The sequence below is a fragment of the Vespa velutina genome, chromosome 15 (assembly GCF_912470025.1).
Source record: "Vespa velutina chromosome 15, iVesVel2.1, whole genome shotgun sequence".
Lineage (NCBI taxonomy): Eukaryota > Metazoa > Arthropoda > Insecta > Hymenoptera > Vespidae > Vespa > Vespa velutina.
The window spans coordinates 275,820-293,659 of NC_062202.1; the positions used below are offsets into that span (position 1 = coordinate 275,820).

General features: G+C 29.5%; 7 protein-coding genes across 15 annotated transcripts; 6 read left to right on the forward strand and 1 right to left on the reverse strand.

Moving 5' to 3' along the window:
- Positions 1–2: 2 nt before the first annotated feature.
- Positions 3–708, forward strand: LOC124954492 (cytochrome c oxidase assembly protein COX20, mitochondrial). The gene has a single exon (XM_047507530.1). It carries the CDS (start codon positions 285–287, stop codon positions 654–656), a length of 372 nt encoding a protein of 123 aa, XP_047363486.1. The 5' UTR covers positions 3–284; the 3' UTR covers positions 657–708.
- A 430-nt stretch (positions 709–1,138) lies between these two features.
- On the forward strand, positions 1,139–5,237 carry LOC124954488 (P protein). 3 transcript variants are annotated; one of them, XR_007102559.1, is made up of 16 exons: positions 1,139–1,360; positions 1,427–1,580; positions 1,740–1,811; positions 1,905–2,034; positions 2,096–2,168; positions 2,271–2,449; positions 2,568–2,831; positions 2,923–2,994; positions 3,069–3,200; positions 3,279–3,533; positions 3,625–3,759; positions 3,831–4,025; positions 4,105–4,338; positions 4,421–4,585; positions 4,765–4,858; positions 5,059–5,195. XR_007102559.1 is itself a non-coding variant. In XM_047507517.1 (16 exons), the coding sequence occupies exons 1-16, from the start codon at positions 1,270–1,272 to the stop codon at positions 5,147–5,149; spliced, it is 2,430 nt and encodes an 809-aa protein (XP_047363473.1). In that variant the 5' UTR covers positions 1,139–1,269; the 3' UTR covers positions 5,150–5,237. The 3 variants fall into 3 exon arrangements, 2 of the variants coding, with proteins under 2 accessions (XP_047363473.1, XP_047363474.1); XM_047507517.1 differs by having other exon boundaries at positions 4,421–4,679; positions 5,059–5,237; XM_047507518.1 differs by lacking the exon at positions 5,059–5,195 and having other exon boundaries at positions 4,765–5,017.
- A 542-nt stretch (positions 5,238–5,779) lies between these two features.
- LOC124954494 (cyclin-dependent kinases regulatory subunit 1-like) lies at positions 5,780–6,308 on the forward strand. The gene is made up of 3 exons (XM_047507532.1): positions 5,780–5,922; positions 6,011–6,138; positions 6,230–6,308. Exons 1-3 carry the CDS (start codon positions 5,855–5,857, stop codon positions 6,286–6,288), a joined length of 255 nt encoding a protein of 84 aa, XP_047363488.1. The 5' UTR covers positions 5,780–5,854; the 3' UTR covers positions 6,289–6,308.
- Positions 6,309–6,573: 265 nt separating this feature from the next.
- LOC124954493 (cytochrome c oxidase subunit 5B, mitochondrial-like) lies at positions 6,574–7,697 on the reverse strand. The gene is made up of 3 exons (XM_047507531.1): positions 7,519–7,697; positions 7,292–7,362; positions 6,574–7,084 (listed from the first exon to the last, which is right to left on the reverse strand). The coding sequence occupies exons 1-3, from the start codon at positions 7,598–7,600 to the stop codon at positions 6,878–6,880; spliced, it is 360 nt and encodes a 119-aa protein (XP_047363487.1). The 5' UTR covers positions 7,601–7,697; the 3' UTR covers positions 6,574–6,877.
- Positions 7,698–7,961: 264 nt separating this feature from the next.
- On the forward strand, positions 7,962–10,624 carry LOC124954490 (phosphoribosyl pyrophosphate synthase-associated protein 2). 4 transcript variants are annotated; one of them, XM_047507525.1, is made up of 6 exons: positions 7,962–8,129; positions 8,405–8,527; positions 8,736–9,144; positions 9,263–9,535; positions 9,622–9,768; positions 9,876–10,624. In XM_047507525.1, exons 2-6 carry the CDS (start codon positions 8,451–8,453, stop codon positions 10,032–10,034), a joined length of 1,065 nt encoding a protein of 354 aa, XP_047363481.1. In that variant the 5' UTR covers positions 7,962–8,129; positions 8,405–8,450; the 3' UTR covers positions 10,035–10,624. The 4 variants fall into 4 exon arrangements, with proteins under 4 accessions (XP_047363481.1, XP_047363482.1, XP_047363480.1 ...); XM_047507524.1 differs by having other exon boundaries at positions 8,033–8,129; positions 8,315–8,527; XM_047507526.1 differs by lacking the exon at positions 8,405–8,527 and having other exon boundaries at positions 7,970–8,129.
- A 127-nt stretch (positions 10,625–10,751) lies between these two features.
- Positions 10,752–14,412, forward strand: LOC124954487 (dynein axonemal assembly factor 5). Of its 2 annotated transcripts, XM_047507516.1 has the most exons (7): positions 10,752–11,645; positions 11,726–11,965; positions 12,037–12,232; positions 12,315–12,621; positions 12,708–13,695; positions 13,768–13,854; positions 14,202–14,412. In XM_047507516.1, exons 1-7 carry the CDS (start codon positions 10,937–10,939, stop codon positions 14,207–14,209), a joined length of 2,535 nt encoding a protein of 844 aa, XP_047363472.1. In that variant the 5' UTR covers positions 10,752–10,936; the 3' UTR covers positions 14,210–14,412. The 2 variants fall into 2 exon arrangements, with proteins under 2 accessions (XP_047363472.1, XP_047363471.1); XM_047507515.1 differs by lacking the exon at positions 14,202–14,412 and having other exon boundaries at positions 13,768–13,926.
- On the forward strand, positions 14,259–17,477 carry LOC124954491 (rho GDP-dissociation inhibitor 2). Of its 3 annotated transcripts, XM_047507528.1 has the most exons (6): positions 14,273–14,412; positions 14,580–14,760; positions 14,967–15,152; positions 15,233–15,457; positions 15,556–15,564; positions 15,659–17,477. In XM_047507528.1, exons 3-6 carry the CDS (start codon positions 14,969–14,971, stop codon positions 15,856–15,858), a joined length of 618 nt encoding a protein of 205 aa, XP_047363484.1. In that variant the 5' UTR covers positions 14,273–14,412; positions 14,580–14,760; positions 14,967–14,968; the 3' UTR covers positions 15,859–17,477. The 3 variants fall into 3 exon arrangements, with proteins under 3 accessions (XP_047363483.1, XP_047363485.1, XP_047363484.1); XM_047507527.1 differs by lacking the exon at positions 14,580–14,760 and having other exon boundaries at positions 14,259–14,412; XM_047507529.1 differs by lacking the exons at positions 14,580–14,760; positions 15,556–15,564 and having other exon boundaries at positions 14,260–14,412.
- Positions 17,478–17,840: the final 363 nt, after the last annotated feature.

The window sequence follows — 17,840 nt, forward strand, 5'->3', positions numbered from 1 at the left end:
GATATTACGATTATATGGTTCGCACATGCTTTGTATCAGTGGCTCGATGCTTTTATGGTTATAAATTATACGTATTACGTTATATTACAAAGAATATGGCTTGTGTAATTTTTTATTGAAAATATATTTCAGGTGGCATTGAAATTCAACGTTCAACGGCGACGTTCGACAGTGTCATATATTTCAATATTTTTAACCGCCGGTGAATAATCCATATAGATATAAGGTTAATCGGATACTTTGACTCGATCGTTAACATTGACTCAAGAAACTCTTGCCAAAATATGCAAAACGATTCAAGTGTTCCAACTGCAATCGTTCAGAGAGAGGAAGACCGAAAGCCAGTCATTATTTTTGGACGCAATATTGCAGAAATTCCTTGTTTCAGAAATAGTTTTCTATACGGTATCTCCAGTGGTATCGGAGGTGGATTGTTAGCATTTTTATTTACAAGTCGTCCCAAACTTGCTATGCATTGCACAATGGCTACATATTTCAATGTAACAATGGGTTATTGGTTTTATTGTCGTTATACTAGAGATCTGGATCATTTTAATGCTATCCGAATGCAAGATATATTTCAAAATGCCGCTGTGTTGGAAGGTACGGAAGAGGGGCCAGAAATTGTAATAGATAAGGAACTAGTTGATGTTTAGATATCATTTATTAATTTTGTATATACTAGTTAAATATAACAAGTTTATGTTACAATTTATTACTTGTTGCTTACCATAATCGAGCGCACGTATATATATGTACGTTCGAAATGTATAATATAAAAGTAGGAAAACATCCTCTATATGTGTGTATATATATAAATGCGTGAATATGACGTCAAATATTTTCAAACTCGGATCTTCGATCGATCGACGAAACTTTTGTATAGGTTTTTACCATGCTTCATGTATTCTTTACACGCTTGTATATAGTTTTAAATCTTATATCATCATGTGTATCATTTTACATTTGTAAATTCGATTAACAACAATAATAATGATTTTTTCCTGTTTTTATAAATGCCTCAATAACAATTTAATAAAAATAATAACGTATTAGCATTTGTAAACACGTTTCCTGTTAAGAGTAATGACATGTAAGTACGACCTTGGAAGGACCTTTAATAATAATATTAAAGAGTATATTACTAATTCTTATTCCCCGTCATCTTTGAGAACGAGAAAGTGGTTTAATTCGGCTCGAGCATATAAATCGTATAAATTGTCGATACAGTTGTAGACAAAATATATTAAAAGTTTTTAATTGGGAACAATGTCACAGAACGATACGAGCGAAGATGAGACCGGTTTACGAACTCCGATGTTCCTGAGGAAAGGATCTAGATGTAGTCGTGGTACACCAGGTATTATAATGGAACAAAAATATTGAAAAGCAATATTGTTATAATTGTTTTTCCTATTTTATTCAGGCACACCGTCTTCTATTTCAAGCTCTGTTATATTTGGTCCAATTCCGGACGAAGTTCTACGTGTTTGGAGTCAATTACCCGAAGCAATTCGTTTAGATCCTAGCTTAGCAATTTTTCAAAAAGAATACGATAGGATTTATCAAACCGACAGAAGGTTTATATCTAACTTGACGTATTTATATATATATATATATATATATATATATATATATATATATATATATCAAAGCAATTGTATATATACATATATATGTTCTATTTTCCTTTTTTTCTTTTTTTTATTATTCGTCTTTTTTATCACCACATTTGTTAGATGCTCTGATACAAAAAGAGATTGTTTAGTAGTAAATATGTCTCTTGGTACACAATCGGCGCCACCCATAAGGTGTTTATATTTATTTTATAACTGTAATTTGATTTATTATTATTATTATTATTATTAAATACGGAAATCGCTTAGAAATCTTTTTTCAACCAGAACGCAACAAAATATTTGCGAAGAGGATGGCACGCACGATATTACACAAGATCAAGCGCATGAAAAACAAAAGCCATTTTATCGTTACAGCAAATTAATAGCTCTTTCTTGTTGCTGGCTAATATTTACTGTAAGCATTTTAAACAGATATTTATTATTTTTACTCGCGACATATATATGAAACGTTATAGGTGATATTAATGGTCAAGAACGAGAAAGTCGAAAAAATGCATCAGATTTCCATTCCCAGCAACGAAATTCGACGTATCCTTTACCATAATAATAAACTTTTGTTCCATCTTTATATCGATTATTTCGTAGATAAATTATAATACTGTGGCTTTCTTTAAACTTATTTATAAACAGATTATAAATTGCAAGGTTTAGTCGAAAGTAAGCGGATCAGCATCAGAGTAGAAGGTTCATTACTGCCTCCAATTAAAGAAAATCTTAACTTAAATTTATCAAGTCATCATTTAACGATATGGTTGAGTTCATTAATCAACGATTCGACTGGTCTACATAAATATAATATCCATTCAGAGGTAATGAATTCATGTGAATATTACTTTAATAAAAAACATTTAAATAAATAAGTGATATAAAATTAAAATTAAAATTAAAAGTATTCGGGAAATTATAACATATTAAAATAATTTTCAGAATATAAGCGATTTTTGGATTTTACCTGTACTTCCTGAAAATTTAATGGATTTGTTTCCTGATCAAAAGCATCAAAAAGTCTTTGAATTAGATAATGTTGATAAAGAATTGGTAGAAAATGCAATATTTATAAATTTACATACAAATTTAAAACATAGTTTTCCACTTTCAATTGCATATGATTTGTCTTCTATAAATACGGACGATGGTATACCGTACGCTGCGGTTGTTTTATTTGGTCTATATGTATTGATAGTATTTGAGGTAAAACAATTGTATAGACTTAACACATCAAATATATATCCAATAATACAAATATTTAAAAGGACTTATTACGTCTATTTTATACTTTTAGATCGTTCACAGAGCTTTGGCTGCAATGCTAGCATCGACTATGTCTGTGGCAATATTAGCTGCATTTAATGAGGTATCTGTCATGCTTATCTATTTAATGTAAATTTTTTTTATTTCTACTTTTTATTTTCTTTCTAATATCACTAGAGACCAAATATGACAGAATTAATTTCTTGGATTGATGTAGATACATTACTACTATTATTTTCCATGATGGTTCTTGTTGCAATTGTCGCAGAAACAGGAATATTCGATTGGTTAGCTGTTTATGCTTACAGGGTATAATAATAACGTAAATTATATTATAAAAAATACGCTTTTTCTTTATGCTTCCATAATCGATAATACAATCTTTAGATAACTGGAGGTAAATTATGGCCATTAGTAAATACTTTATGTTTCTTTACCACATTTATCTCATCATTTTTGGATAATGTTACAACAGTACTATTAATGACTCCAGTTACGATCAGACTCTGCGAAGTAATGGAATTAAATCCAGTACCTATATTAACAGCAATGGTAGTTTATTCCAATATAGGTGGTGCCATTACACCAGTAGGTGACCCACCAAACGTTATCATTGCCTCTAATCGTGATGTTATTGATGCTGTGAGTGCCATTAGCTCATATAATGTATCATAATGATTGGATTATTATCGTATGTTAAATATTATTACCATATCATTTAACTTGTTATCAGGGAGTAGATTTTAGTACATTTACATTGCATATGAGCATTGGTGTAATATTAGTATTGATTGTGGTGTATGCTCAATTGCGTTTCATTTTTCGTGATAAAGCAGTTTTAAGTTTCGATGAACCACAAGATGTACAGGTAAAAATGTTCTTCCGGTATATTATTTTAGAAAACGTATAGATTTTTCTATGCATGAAATATTTTTCTAGGAACTCAGACATGAAATAGCAATCTGGCAAAGAGCTGCGGCAAGTCTATCGAGTTATAGTAAAGATGAAAATTTAGTAAGAGAAACTTTATTAAAGAAAGTACAACGTTTACTTACGCAACTTAAAAAAAAGCTAATGACTGGTAGTGCTGCTTTCGAAAAGTATAAAACTACACTCGAAGAACTACAGGAAAAAGTATTTCAGCGTCATTATACATAACAAATACAGATATTAAAATTATCATTTTTTAATTAATAAAATTTGTATATTTTAGTATCCCATAAGAGACAAGTGGTTGTTAGTCAAATCAGGATTTGCATTAGTGTTCGTTATCACGTTATTTTTCCTTCATAGTGTACCTGGTATGAATTTATCATTAGGCTGGACTGCATTACTAGGAGTACTTTTATTACTAATATTAGCAGACAGTGAAGATTTGGATGGATTAATGGCTAGAGTTGAATGGAGCACTTTATTATTCTTTGCTTCATTGTTTATACTTATGGAAGTGAGGAAAAAAAAATTATATTAAGTAGCATTGGTATGCACTAGTTTGTATTAATGTATAATCAATTCTGCTATTATCATAGGCTTTGTCACGTTTGGGCCTTATTGCCTGGATAGGAAAGCAAACAGAAAAAATTATTCTATCTGTTAATGAAGAATCTCGTTTGGCTGTAGCTATACTTTTAATCTTATGGGTATCGGCATTTGCAAGCGCATTTGTTGATAATGTACCTTTGAGCACGATGATGGTAAGAATTGCAATAAATTTAGCTAAAAATCATGAGCTTAGATTGCCTCTGCAACCTTTAATTTGGGCATTAGCTTTTGGTGCTTGCATGGGAGGTAAGCAGATTTCCAATTATATATTTTCTTATTCATTATATTACTGGTATTTATTTGGTTGAATGGACGGTTGTGGTATTTACAGGAAATGGAACTTTAATTGGAGCTACTGCAAATGTTGTCTGCGCAGGAGTAGCTGAACAGCATGGATATAGATTCACTTTTATGCAATTTTTAAAGTAATCTTCTTTTTTAATAATCGCTCCTTATCATTAGCTATTATTATATAAAATTTTTTTCTTAATATTATTATACGATATTATTCAACATGATTGATTAAAAAAACAGCTGATAATACTGCACATCTTTTAACTGATACAAGTAATGTTATATGACTCGAATGTTTGTTTTTCTTTTTTTCTTTTCTTTTTTTTTTCAGAGTTGGCTTTCCTGTGATGATCACAAGCACTATGACAGTAACTATGTACCTAATGATCTCCCATGTTATTTTTGCTTGGAATGGAATGTAAATGTTCTCCATTTTAGAAGTACGAAGAAATATAATTTCAATCTATACTTGTTCATAATTGTACTACTATAAGTACTTTAATGTTTTAATGTTTTTGTAACAAACATTCTTTGCATCAGGATATGTTTAATGCAGAAAATCATATAAAAAAAATATATGAATATTTTTAATAAAATTAAGTAATTCTCTAGAGAAAATAAATATTTTATATATTGATAATAATTATCATTTAAGAAAATATTTGACTTTTGTTAACTCGATTTTTTCAAGATCTAGCAGCTTTAAGAATTAGTTGAAAATATAAATAAATATACTCTTAACCTTATAATTATCGACGGTGTTGACCAACGATGGCTTATCATTGCACAATAAAAACATGTAACTATTTATAAATATGTTCGTGCATTTAAAAAACGACAATGCATAATAGAAAAGATCAATAACGATTATAAAGCCATATATTTTTTAATATAAGAAAATATTAAATATTACATATGTCAAAAATTTCATAGAAACGCGCCATAAGTTGAAATTACTCTATTGATTATCGACAATTCATTCCGTTGTCAAATCGTATAGTAAACAAAACAGAGTACGTTAATGAGAATTACCTACTGCATTATGTATTTGAATGTTTATTAAGTAATAAAAAATCAGTGCACTTTTATAATAATTGATATTTTTAGTAAAAAGTTTAACGACTTTTATGATCAACATGCCTGTCGATCAAATTCAGTATTCCGAAAGATACACCGATGATAATTATGAGTATAGGTTAAGTTCATTGATTTAATATGCTCATAATACTGTGTTTATTTCATTAATTTGTTTAAAATGTTTTAACAATACGTTTTAATTATAGGCATGTAATTCTTCCAATTGATTTAGCAAAACATGTACCTAAAACACACTTAATGTCAGAAACTGAATGGCGTAATTTAGGCGTTCAGCAAAGTCCTAGGTGGGTTCATTATATGATGCATAGTCCAGGTATGTTACTTAGATGCATAAGTATATTTATTACATATTATATAATTCATTAATAATTTTTAAAAATTATAAGGATTATTGTGTTTGACAGAACCACATGTCTTGCTTTTTCGTCGGCCAAGAATTCAGAGAGGAAAACGTGTAATGTAATAAACTAATTTTTATGTAAACAAATGTGTCATCGATATACTTATTTTTAGAGAATATATTTATATATTTATATATATATATATATATATTATATACATATATATATATATATATATGTTGCGTTTGTATATATTGTATAGAAATAAGTAGTTATCTTGTAAATCATCGTGCAAATAATCATAATCATGATTTTTATAATATAAATTGGTGGTTTTTTATATTTTATAGTGATAAACGTTTGATGATTGATGTAGGTTTTTTGTTCTTATAAATAATACATTGAAATTACAATGCACTACTTTCTATAATTTTTATTAAATTTTTATTAACATCTTCACTTTCGAATGCGTAATAAATATTTTGCATTTATTATGATTTTAGGTAAAGTACACGCACATAGTCAATACGTGTATTATGTACGATATATGCATGATACTCATATCGTGCAATGTCGTTAACAAGAGTTTACATCGTACAAGCAGGAAAAATTAAATATGGATAGGCAATAAATAATTATCATCTTCCCATTTATCTAATATAATATTAATTCTATGCTTTAAACAGTTCACTAATTTATTTTGATGCGTTATTAAAGAGGAGCTTTTTCAACAAGCTTAAACCAATATCCACATTCACAACGTCGTGGAGTTCCTTCGTGTAACCACATCCAGTTTATATGCGATTGATCTTCTTCGCAAATACATCCAACCAAACGACTGTTAAATGCACTTGGCACCAGATTTGGACATTCTTTTGTACCAGGTCCCCGTTTTGTAACTTTCAAGTTAAAAGGATCCTGAGAATACGATAAATAATCTACTTTAAGGAATATCAAAACAATGAATACGATTTTAATAATAAATAATCAAAAATAATATTGATACAAATAATATGGTTAATGATATAATACATCATTAAAATTATAAAATATAAAATGAAAATTGTTGGAATCATATAATATTAGTTAGTGCAAGGAGTTGATTTAAGTAAGGTAAAAACTTACATCGTCACCAGCACCTTTAGCAAGTAATTCTCGTTTTTCTATTCCTGTTGCATGTTCCAATGGATCAGCACCTACAAATAATAAATTGTACTGTATCTGCATTCTCGTAGAAGAAGACAGTAAAAGTTAATAATTTAAGAATGCTCAATATATTACGTAATTTGAAGATATCTAAGTAGACAGAGTATAATCACTTTTTAATTGAAGAATAGATTTAAATGTATTACCATCTCTTAAATATCTTGGTGCACTGTAAGATATCGACCGTCGACATGAAAGTAAAACTGCACGCCCATAAGAACATGCCATTTTGTAGATCTCGGCCAAATCGTACCGTATACTCACTCTTCTATTCTATTCCTTTCGCCGAAAATGAACAACTTGAGACAAATGCGTAATAAAAAAGATTGGCCGCTCCACATGTCATAAGGTGAGCTACGGTGGCGCTTTGACGTAGGTGAATTGAACTATGAACGATCGATTGTAAGTTAACCTCTGCAAGCTCGTTTGTGAAAAAAGGCGCCAATTTGAAATTGAATATTCGTCTAAAACCACCGCATAGAGACGTTGCGTTAAAAACGCGGGAAAAATAATGGCGTTTCTTTATCCATGGAAAAGTTCGTTAAATCTCAAAAGAAAATAAATATCTGTTTTGCATAATTTTGAATTCGGATCTAAGTAATAGAAAATACAGTTTCTTTTTTATCAGTTGGACGTTCTATCGCATATTATTTACAGAGCTTTACCCTTCTGTCACATGAAACACCGATGCACCAACTATACGTCTTCTGCGTAACTTGCGCCAGTGAGCGACGGTGAGCGGCTCTTTGGACGATTGGTAAAAAAGAATTTTAGAATAATTTTAAGTGTGTTTATACGGTTTAAGTCTTATTTAATATAATAATCGAACTATGATAATAACATAAATTATATTCCGATAGGGAATATCAAATAACGAGCAACATTATATTCATTTGAAATTTGCGCGTAGTTATAAACCGATTTAAGATAATATTATTATAGATGTTTAATCAATTTCCGATCCTTCGAAGCTGAATGATAATCTTCTACGATCGGACGTATTTGTATTTATATAAAAAGATATTTTAATAGTTTCACGTGAATCTTAAGAGAAAAGAGGAAAATATTTTCTTTTAAAATGGACAAACCAGTTTCCTCGGATATCGTTCTAATAGCGGGCAATTCACATCCAGAATTGGCTAATCTAATCGCTAAGTAAGTTCTACTTAAATCTTAATTACATTTCCATTCTTTTACGTAAGAAGAGATAATTATCTCTTTTCTCTTCTCATTAACCAAACTGTTTTAATATATTGGTTAATGAACATTCTATGATTGTCAAATATATATTCTTCTATTTACAATTTGACAAACAAAAGTTGTTACATTAAAGTTTATATTGATGTACTTTTTATATTTAAAGTCGCCTTGGCGTAAAGCATGGTGGATGTTCCGTATATCATAAATCAAACCGTGAAACTATGGTTGAAATAAGTGATTCCGTACGAGGTAAAGATCTGTATATAATTCAGACTGGTACAAAAGATGTTAATAATAATATAATGGAGCTCCTCATCATGGCATATGCCTGTAAAACGTCATCGGCAAAAAATATTGTCGGCGTAATTCCTTATTTACCTTATTCTAAACAATGCAAGATGCGTAAGCGTGGCTGTATAGTTTCCAAACTCTTAGCAAAAATGTTATGCAAAAGTGGTTTAACACATATTATTACTATGGACTTACATCAAAAAGAAATCCAAGGATTTTTCGATGTTCCTGTAGATAATTTAAGAGCCAGTCCATTTTTATTACAATATATTCAAGAGTCTGTGAGTATAGCTTTTATTGATTTGAATATTTCTTGTAACTTAATTATTTAATTCTTCCCTTTTATATTGGATCAACATAATTATGAGACATTAATCATTTATGTCCTGTTATTATTAGATACCTGATTATCACAATTCTGTAATCGTTGCAAGAAATCCAGGAAGCGCAAAAAAGGCAACTAGTTATGCAGAAAGATTGCGTTTAGGAATAGCAGTTATACACGGAGAACAAAGAGAAGCCGAATCAGATATGAATGATGGACGTTATTCTCCACCAGCGTTAGCCTCAAGAACAATGGAGGTTGGTGTAGGTGTGCCTATGCATCCTGCCAAAGAAAAGCCTCCAATCAATGTTGTAGGAGATGTCGGAGGACGCATTGCCATTATGGTGGTAAGAAGATATTCAAGAAAAATTAATACTCATATGTACTTGACTTTTTTGTTATATAATTAAATATTTATTGTAATTTAATTTAGGATGATATGATAGATGATGTACAATCCTATGTAGCAGCGGCTGAAGTACTTAAGGAAAGGGGTGCATATAAAATCTATGTATTAGCTACTCATGGTTTACTTAGTTCGGATGCACCAAGACTTATCGAAGAATCACCAATTGATGAGGTAATGCTTTACCTATATATTTAATTTTAGCAAAGTTAAATTATATATTAATATAACATTTATTTTGATCAAAACTTTTATATATTGGATTTTTATACTTTTCCCAGGTTGTTGTGACCAACACTGTACCTCATGATGTACAAAAAATGCAATGTCCAAAAATCAAAACTGTTGATATAAGCATTTTATTAGCTGAAGCTATTCGACGTATTCACAATAAAGAATCAATGTCTTATTTGTTTAAAAATGTTACATTAGAAGATTGAAAATATGTTGATAATATGTATGATTTACAGTAAATCTAAATTTAGCAAACATAAAATTCAATTTCAATTAAGTGGCTGAATTCTTCATATTATTCAGTATTGAGATAATATAAAACATATCTATGTCTTAATTGTGCATAATATTTTTATAACATACAGATTATTTCTTAAAAGGATAAAATATTTTAATTACCAAAAAATGTAAGTTTATTTCTTATACTTAACGTTTATAAAATTTGATAAGAGCTCAATAATTATAAATTACATGGTAAAAGATATGATAACATAATTTACATTTTTGAACTTACATCATTCAATTTAAGCGAATTTCTAATCCACTATGCTATCCATAATTGAAATTACTGTATAGTCTTACCCATAAAATCATAATTCTTTATTTGAGCACACTATAATTTACAATGAAAATATTTTATATGAATCTAGCAATTATTATTCTCTTATGTAAAAGACAACAGTATTTTTATGTTTGTCATATCATTTTTATGTTGATGATGTTATTAATTTTACATTCTTAAAAATTATTATGTATTCTAGATCCAAAAATGAATAAATGTCTATTATTGAATTAAGATTTTGCGTTTAACATATAATAGCAATTTAAAGAATCGAATTAGTTTTACACAATGGACGATAAAATACATATATGATAGATATAGGAATAAAGACAACATACATATATATATATATATAAATATAGAGAGAGAGAAATCAGAAGTTCAATATGCATGTTCGTAACCATGGCAATAACTACTTTATATGAGATTGTATTTGTGTTCCTCGTTTGATATTTTTTCAATCATAGTTTAAAGGTGAATTTTAACAAGAGTACCGAATTAAAAACTAATAATAATATTAAAAATAAAAGGATAGTATTAAAAGAAATGTCATTGGAAACTGAAGCTGGTTTAAATAGAATTTGCTTGTCATTACAAGCTGAGAATAAAGAAAGAAGAAAGAATGCTTTAAACGAAATCATAAAGACAATATTGGATAGACAAGAAATATTGGATACTGATGCTTTATCACAAATATGGGAGAATTTAAGTAGACCATTGATAAGATTATTAAATGACCAAGCAGAAGTTTGTCGAGATCGTGCTGTAGAAATATTAAATAAATTTTTGAATATGTTGCCTTCGCATGATAAGCATATTATCTATGTGATTCCGGTGTTGTCAAGACGTTTAAGTCCGGAAGAATATATAGAACCGTCAGAGGAAGTAAGGCTAAAATGTATTGCTCTCTTAAAAGTTATTATTTTAAAATATAAGGACCATATATCTGTATATATGGATGAAATAATAGGAATTCTTGCAAGAACTGTTAGGGATAATTATCCCAATGCTAAAAGAGAAAGTTGCGAGTGCATATCAGAATTAGGAAAAACTGTATCTAAGCATTTTTATACCTATTCTGAAACTCTTATAAAACCAATTTTAAGTAATTTTAGTCATCAACATTATAGAGTCAGAGTAGCTTCTGTTAAAACGATAGGCGATGTGATTCAATATGGTAATAGCAAATCTATGGAAGAAGTTGCAACGCCCTTAGCTGAAAGACTGTTTGATCAAAGCGGAATCGTTAGAGCAGGTAACATTTTAATTCATTATACATATACTATTTATAATAATTTGTTTCAATAATAATAAATTATTAATGACTGTGTAAAGCTGTTGTCGAAGTGGCAGGACATTGGCTTGTTGAATTAAGAGATAGATACAGTTGGTGGCACAAAATTCTTCCACTTATTTTAACGGGTCTTCATGATGAAATAGAAACAATACGTATTACAGCAGCAAAAATGTGGGATGAAGCGGGTCAATTATATATGAAAGAAAATCAAAATGATGAAAAATTTAAAGATAAAATGGACTTTCTCATAGAGGAACCTAAACATTATCCACCTAATAGTATGTTTTTATTTTGCATAAGAGATACGATAGCGTAACTTAATGTTAATTGAAGTACTTTTTTTATTTAGTTATTAGACCAAACTTAGGATGTCGTACTATTGCTCGAGAAAATTTATGTAAACTTATAAATGGAATAACACGGGAACTTTCCGATTGGATGGCTGATATAAGAGTTCGTTCTGCACAATTACTTTGCGTCTTAATACTAAATGTAGAACAATATGTAACTCAACATATAGAAAAATTATTACCTGCGATATATAGGTATATTTAACGTATATGATTTAACATAAAATATGATATTTCGTTTATTCAATATTTGTGATATTATTGCGTTTTCTAACAGTGCTTGTAATGATGAAGATAAAAGAGTTGTGGAGAATATAGAAATTGCAGCAAAATATTTAGGGTACTTTGTACCACCACAAGTCTATTGCCATTTAGCATTGCCGACATTGGAAAACTCACCTACGGCAGGTCATTTAAGAGCATTTTCCGCCATCATAAGGTGTACTGAAAAAAGTATTCTTCTACCTCATATAGAAAAAATCAGCAATTTTTTACAACAGCCACATATTTGTCGCAGCAAGAAAAGTATTTATCAGCAACAACTTTTATCTTGCTGTAATTCCCTTATAACAGTATGCAACGAGGTGTGGGTTTTTTCAGAAACTTGTCATTCATTATAATTTGTCATTCTATGTAATTGATGATACATCATAGAAGACTAATGTTGCAGGAATGTGCCCTTATTTCCCAGAATATATTTACCGTCATATTTACTAGTTTGGCTATGAGTACCGAACAGTTTATTCACAAAGAAGCAGATCGATTACTTGGTGTGCTTGCAAGTATAGAATCGTTAAATGATACTGAAGATTTATTACTGCATCGTATGAAAGTAATGCTAATGTCAATTTGTGATAACTGTGATTCATGGACAGTTCATAGTCCAGAACATCAAATATTTCAAACGTGTTTAATACGTGCTTCGATCGCTGCTGCTTACTGTATGAATATTGTACTACCAATACTACAGGATATTATGAGCAAAAATACGGATATGGAATTGAGATTGTTATATTTGATATTACTATCTGAATACTTGTTATGCAATAAGCAATCGCTTCGATGCATTGTTGATTTTCATGAATTTGTAAATCAAATTTTAGAAATATGCATTATCCCTAATCTTATTTGGTCAGCAGGTAGAATATCTGAAGCTTTACGTACAGCTTCCATTTCATGCTTATGTGCTCTTCTACAAAATGACATCCTTTCCACGCATATTAAGGATTCTATTACAATTGTAAAGGAGGAAATTAACAAAACGAGCGAATCTAATATCACAATATTTTCTACTGTAGAAAACTATTTATCTGTTTTCGAAAGGATTATTCCTATTTTGATTACGCTTGTTGATGATAATGCGAGAAAAACTAGGCTTTATTCTTTGCGTGCTATTTGTTTTATGATGTCAATTGGACATAAGTTGTCCTGCATAACAGAAGATCATATTCATAGAGTACATGCAATTGTATTGAAAAGATTAGATGATGGTTGTGATGATATAAGATGGGCAGCTCTAGAGGCCCTTGTAGAAATATGGTCTACTATTCCTAAAGATTACAATCTAATGTCTTGCAAAAGTTATATTGATGTTCTATATACAACGGTATTGATACATCTAGACGATCCAGAGTCAAAGTTTCAAGATTTTGTATTAGGTAAATATTATACTTTATAAAAACTTGTAATATATACCTCTTCCTAAATATTTCATATTATATCTCTTTCAGACGTATTGATGCAGTTGGCAAAAATTTATCCCGAATTGTTGGTTGAAAAGTTAAAAAATTGTCAAACAAATTTTAGAAATCAAACTGGTATACAAATACTTTTAAATCATTGTTATGAAACGTTAAAAAACAATTACTAAATATATACCGAAAGTATAATACTGTTGAAATTTTTATTGAGAATTAATGTTTAAAAGATATGTGTGATTTATACATAATAAAAAAAAACTTGGCACTTGAATGGAAAAAAAAAGAAAATGAAAAAAAAAAGTCAAATAGAATATATGCACGCATATTTTGATTTATAATATATAAGATTTATCCAAAAAAAAAAATATTGTTTTTCTATATTATACTTAAACTAGATTTTATTTACAAGTAAATCCATACAAAATTCTTATTAAATTTCGTTAAACTTAATACTCTTGAAACAGAAACATAACCTCTTTCTAAAAGACAACAGGAAGTACCCGCCCTCCTGTTGCCGCCATGTTGTTCGCATCTTCCGCTTGCCAAAGCCCAAAGCTCGCGAGAAGAGGGGCAGAACAAATAAGATTAATATTCGTGGCTAATACGAAATAGCCTTTTTTTTGGAAACAAATCAATCCATAGTGCTTTTCATTTGTTAAAAAATCAAATTATTCGGTAAGTGTATAAGTGTTCGAATTTAGGAGATTGGATATACTTTTCTCCAGGAGAATTATATTGCCATAGAGTATACGCTTATCAATCGAGCAAAACAGTTGATCTGCACTTTTTTTCTTTATCATTATTTTCATTTTCTATTTGTATATTTCTTTTATATATTTCAGGTCGTTTGTTATTTTATTATACAGTCATTCGGCTTTTATCATTTTAATCATTATTATTGGTACGATCATCATCAACATATGAAAAGCCGAACGATATACGTATTTTCTTTTTTAGTTCGTTAAGATCGAATTTAAGGATTCTAAAAATATTCGGTGATTCCATGATATATATTTCGTCTATGTATGTGTGTTTTTTGATTATATATGCATGTACACATACATTTACATGTAACTTATATAGATTACTTAAATTCAAAGATCTTTTTATAGTATCCCTTCTTTTAATGAGTGGTCATTTATATAAATTTAACGAAGATATTATTAGCATGAAGCTTTAGAAAATTAAGAATTTTATATTCTGATAAATATATTGTATTATAATGTTAGCAATGTCTGATGCCACGACCGATCATGTGGACGCTGTGGAGGATGAATTGGAAGTTGAGTCGAATTACAAACCTCCTCCGGAAAAAACGATTGAACAAATTTTAGAGGCAGATAAGGAAGACGAAAGTTTGAGAAAATATAAAGAAACGCTGTTAGGGGAGGCCAAAGCTGGTGGAGTAATTGTTGGTATGTACTTACATGTATACGTACCTTAAGAATAATTTATCTTAGAGATGCATATTTACATTTACAATATATTTTCATAGATCCTAACGATCCTAGAAAAGTAATAGTTAAGAAATTAGCACTTTGCGTAGCAGACCGTCCTGATATGGAATTGGATTTATCTGGTGACTTATCGCAATTAAAGAAACAAACTTTTGTTATCAAAGAAGGTGTTAGTTACAGAATTAGAATTGATTTTATTGTACAGCGTGAAATTGTACATGGATTGAAGTATGTGCAGAAAACTTATCGCCTAGGTGTACCAGGTATGTTCTTTATTGCTTTGTCAAATTATAAAAAAGATATATATTATTTGTACATAATAATATTAATATTATTCGTTTGTATGTGCTTTCACTGATAGGAGTTACAGGTAAAAAAAGTTGGAAGGCTGTTTATATGAAGTTATATTTTATTATATTACATATCTTCTTCTACTACTTCTTCTTTTTTCTTTTTTATTACAGTGGATAAAATGACACACATGGTTGGATCATATCCTCCAAAAACTGAAATACAATCCTATACCACTCCTGCTGAAGATGCACCTGCAGGAGTTATGGCACGAGGTTCGTACAGTGTTAGTTCTTTATTCACTGACGATGATAAACACGAACATCTGAAATGGGAATGGTCTTTTGAAATTAAGAAAGATTGGAAGGAATAAATCTATCCTGTCATTCCACTGAAAAAAGAAAACAAGGAAAAGATACGAGAGAATGTTTTTTTAACTTTACAATCATTCGCAGTTATAAATATAAGAATAATGGGTACCATCGTAGATATACTTTGATGAGTTACGAATGATCTTGAGTTGATGGTACTATAAGAATTAATTATACATACTAAGTAATGAAAAAAGAGTAACATATATTGGTATTTATTTAGCATTCACTTCCCATTGTAATCAGCTATTCACAAATGTTTGATTCACAAAGTAGATATCATTGTGTTTGTGATGAATGGTCAGTAGAAAAATATACCGCATTGTAGATTAAAATGAATCTACAATTGTCAAACACAAAAGTATTTAAAAATGGAAAGTATTATATAATTTGTGAATTAATAATTTAAATAACATACAACAATGATCCGGTGATATTTATCTATTGAAAATAAAGGAGAGATAAAAACAATATTGTAAGGATTTTGGATAGCACGATCTTTAGGGCGTTAATGTGTACACATACTTAAAATTTGGACTTAACAGTTGGATATAACATTACATAAAAATGGGACTTATACTTTTACTATTGTAAAGCTTTCCCAAATTTATTTCCGTAATTTATGAGGTATCTCTGGTTAAAATTACACTTGAGATGAAAAGAAAAAAGAAAAAGAAATCTGGCATTATATGAAGTATGATGAGACATACATACATACATACATACATACATACATACATACATACATACATAAACTCGATATTAGTGAACTTGGTTTATCAAAGAGATTATATAGCTCTGTGTCTGAGTGATCATTCGAAAGATAATTATCTGATTGAAGTATGTGTATATTTATGAAAATTATAAATCATGAGTGCATCATAGTTAAATATGATAAAATGTACTAGAACGTATTGGAATTATAAATCTTCTGTTTGTGAGCTTCCATGGAAAACTATAATCTTTAATATAAGCCAGCTAAATCGAAGTTGCTTTTTGGTGATTCATTTATATGTCGTTTGTTTATACGAAAGAATACTAGAATGTTGACATCGCAAGGGAAAGCGCACATTACAGACATTAATAATTGTAAAAATGACTATATCCAATGGATCATTCAGTACAGACTGTGCAGCATTTTAAATAATGTCTTTGTATATGCTAAGATTATCCGTAACCTATGTAACATAATTATCAACAATGTAGAATAGACCTTTTATACCTCAAAACAAAATCATAGTAGCCAATGCTGCAATAGATACAAAGTTATGGACGTTCAAAATCTAAAAGGCGTTTCCAGAAATAATGTGATTGAAAAGAAACCCCTGTTATATCGAATATCTTGTTAAATATTATTTCAATAATATATTTTCCATGTAAAAATGCCATCGTACGATCTATTTGCACACTATTATTTTCTGCCGTATTAAAATAATTTTCTAATTCGTACTATGTTACGATATGTCGCAAGATTTGAAAATTATGAGTGCAGAGTCGAGTAGCTTATTGTCTCTCATGTGTATTATGTGTATTTATTTGTATTACGCGGTGCAGTATATATTGTAATCGTTAATATAGTTGCTGTATATTAAATATACATTTTATACCTTTTTCTTCCAGACATCTTTTCAAACTAGCTCGACCTAACAGCTATCCTTAGACTCAAACCAAAATAATGTTTTTATAATTCTTTCTGCTAGTAATCTTCATTTATCCGCTTCATTTAATCGCTAAAAATATAAATACGTACATCTCTTATATTATTTATTTTTTTTTTTATTTATACTTTTAGTATTGTTAAACGTTAGAGACTGAAATTTGTTGTCGTCGCGAGAATAAAGTATATTTGCTGAAGGATCATCGATCGAGAATACAAAATCTCATGAAATCTTTAATAATCTAAAAATTGGATGGCACCGACTATGTAGACGGACAGCTTGGTCACGGTCACGATCACAATCACGGTCACGGTCATGGTCTACTC

What these genes read in the sequence shown, in the direction of transcription:
- LOC124954492 (XM_047507530.1), top strand. Translation starts at nt 285, where the DNA reads ATGCAAAACGATTCAAGTGTTCCAACTGCAATCGTTCAGAGAGAGGAA.
- LOC124954488 (XM_047507517.1), top strand. Translation starts at nt 1,270, where the DNA reads ATGTCACAGAACGATACGAGCGAAGATGAGACCGGTTTACGAACTCCG. An exon ending in CAATCGGCGCCACCCATAAG is followed by an intron (nt 1,812 to 1,904) that starts GTGTTTATATTT and finishes TTTTTCAACCAG; the next exon opens with AACGCAACAAAATATTTGCG. An exon ending in TCGAAGAACTACAGGAAAAA is followed by an intron (nt 4,026 to 4,104) that starts GTATTTCAGCGT and finishes TGTATATTTTAG; the next exon opens with TATCCCATAAGAGACAAGTG.
- LOC124954494 (XM_047507532.1), top strand. Translation starts at nt 5,855, where the DNA reads ATGATCAACATGCCTGTCGATCAAATTCAGTATTCCGAAAGATACACC. An exon ending in GATGATAATTATGAGTATAG is followed by an intron (nt 5,923 to 6,010) that starts GTTAAGTTCATT and finishes TTTTAATTATAG; the next exon opens with GCATGTAATTCTTCCAATTG. An exon ending in TTATATGATGCATAGTCCAG is followed by an intron (nt 6,139 to 6,229) that starts GTATGTTACTTA and finishes TGTGTTTGACAG; the next exon opens with AACCACATGTCTTGCTTTTT.
- LOC124954493 (XM_047507531.1), bottom strand. Translation starts at nt 7,600, where the DNA reads ATGGCATGTTCTTATGGGCGTGCAGTTTTACTTTCATGTCGACGGTCG. An exon ending in ACCAAGATATTTAAGAGATG is followed by an intron (nt 7,363 to 7,518) that starts GTAATACATTTA and finishes TATTATTTGTAG; the next exon opens with GTGCTGATCCATTGGAACAT. An exon ending in CTAAAGGTGCTGGTGACGAT is followed by an intron (nt 7,085 to 7,291) that starts GTAAGTTTTTAC and finishes TCGTATTCTCAG; the next exon opens with GATCCTTTTAACTTGAAAGT.
- LOC124954490 (XM_047507525.1), top strand. Translation starts at nt 8,451, where the DNA reads ATGGACAAACCAGTTTCCTCGGATATCGTTCTAATAGCGGGCAATTCA. An exon ending in TTGGCTAATCTAATCGCTAA is followed by an intron (nt 8,528 to 8,735) that starts GTAAGTTCTACT and finishes TTATATTTAAAG; the next exon opens with TCGCCTTGGCGTAAAGCATG. An exon ending in AAGAATCACCAATTGATGAG is followed by an intron (nt 9,769 to 9,875) that starts GTAATGCTTTAC and finishes TACTTTTCCCAG; the next exon opens with GTTGTTGTGACCAACACTGT.
- LOC124954487 (XM_047507515.1), top strand. Translation starts at nt 10,937, where the DNA reads ATGTCATTGGAAACTGAAGCTGGTTTAAATAGAATTTGCTTGTCATTA. An exon ending in AAGCGGAATCGTTAGAGCAG is followed by an intron (nt 11,646 to 11,725) that starts GTAACATTTTAA and finishes GACTGTGTAAAG; the next exon opens with CTGTTGTCGAAGTGGCAGGA. An exon ending in GTTTCAAGATTTTGTATTAG is followed by an intron (nt 13,696 to 13,767) that starts GTAAATATTATA and finishes TATCTCTTTCAG; the next exon opens with ACGTATTGATGCAGTTGGCA.
- LOC124954491 (XM_047507527.1), top strand. Translation starts at nt 14,969, where the DNA reads ATGTCTGATGCCACGACCGATCATGTGGACGCTGTGGAGGATGAATTG. An exon ending in AGCTGGTGGAGTAATTGTTG is followed by an intron (nt 15,153 to 15,232) that starts GTATGTACTTAC and finishes ATATTTTCATAG; the next exon opens with ATCCTAACGATCCTAGAAAA.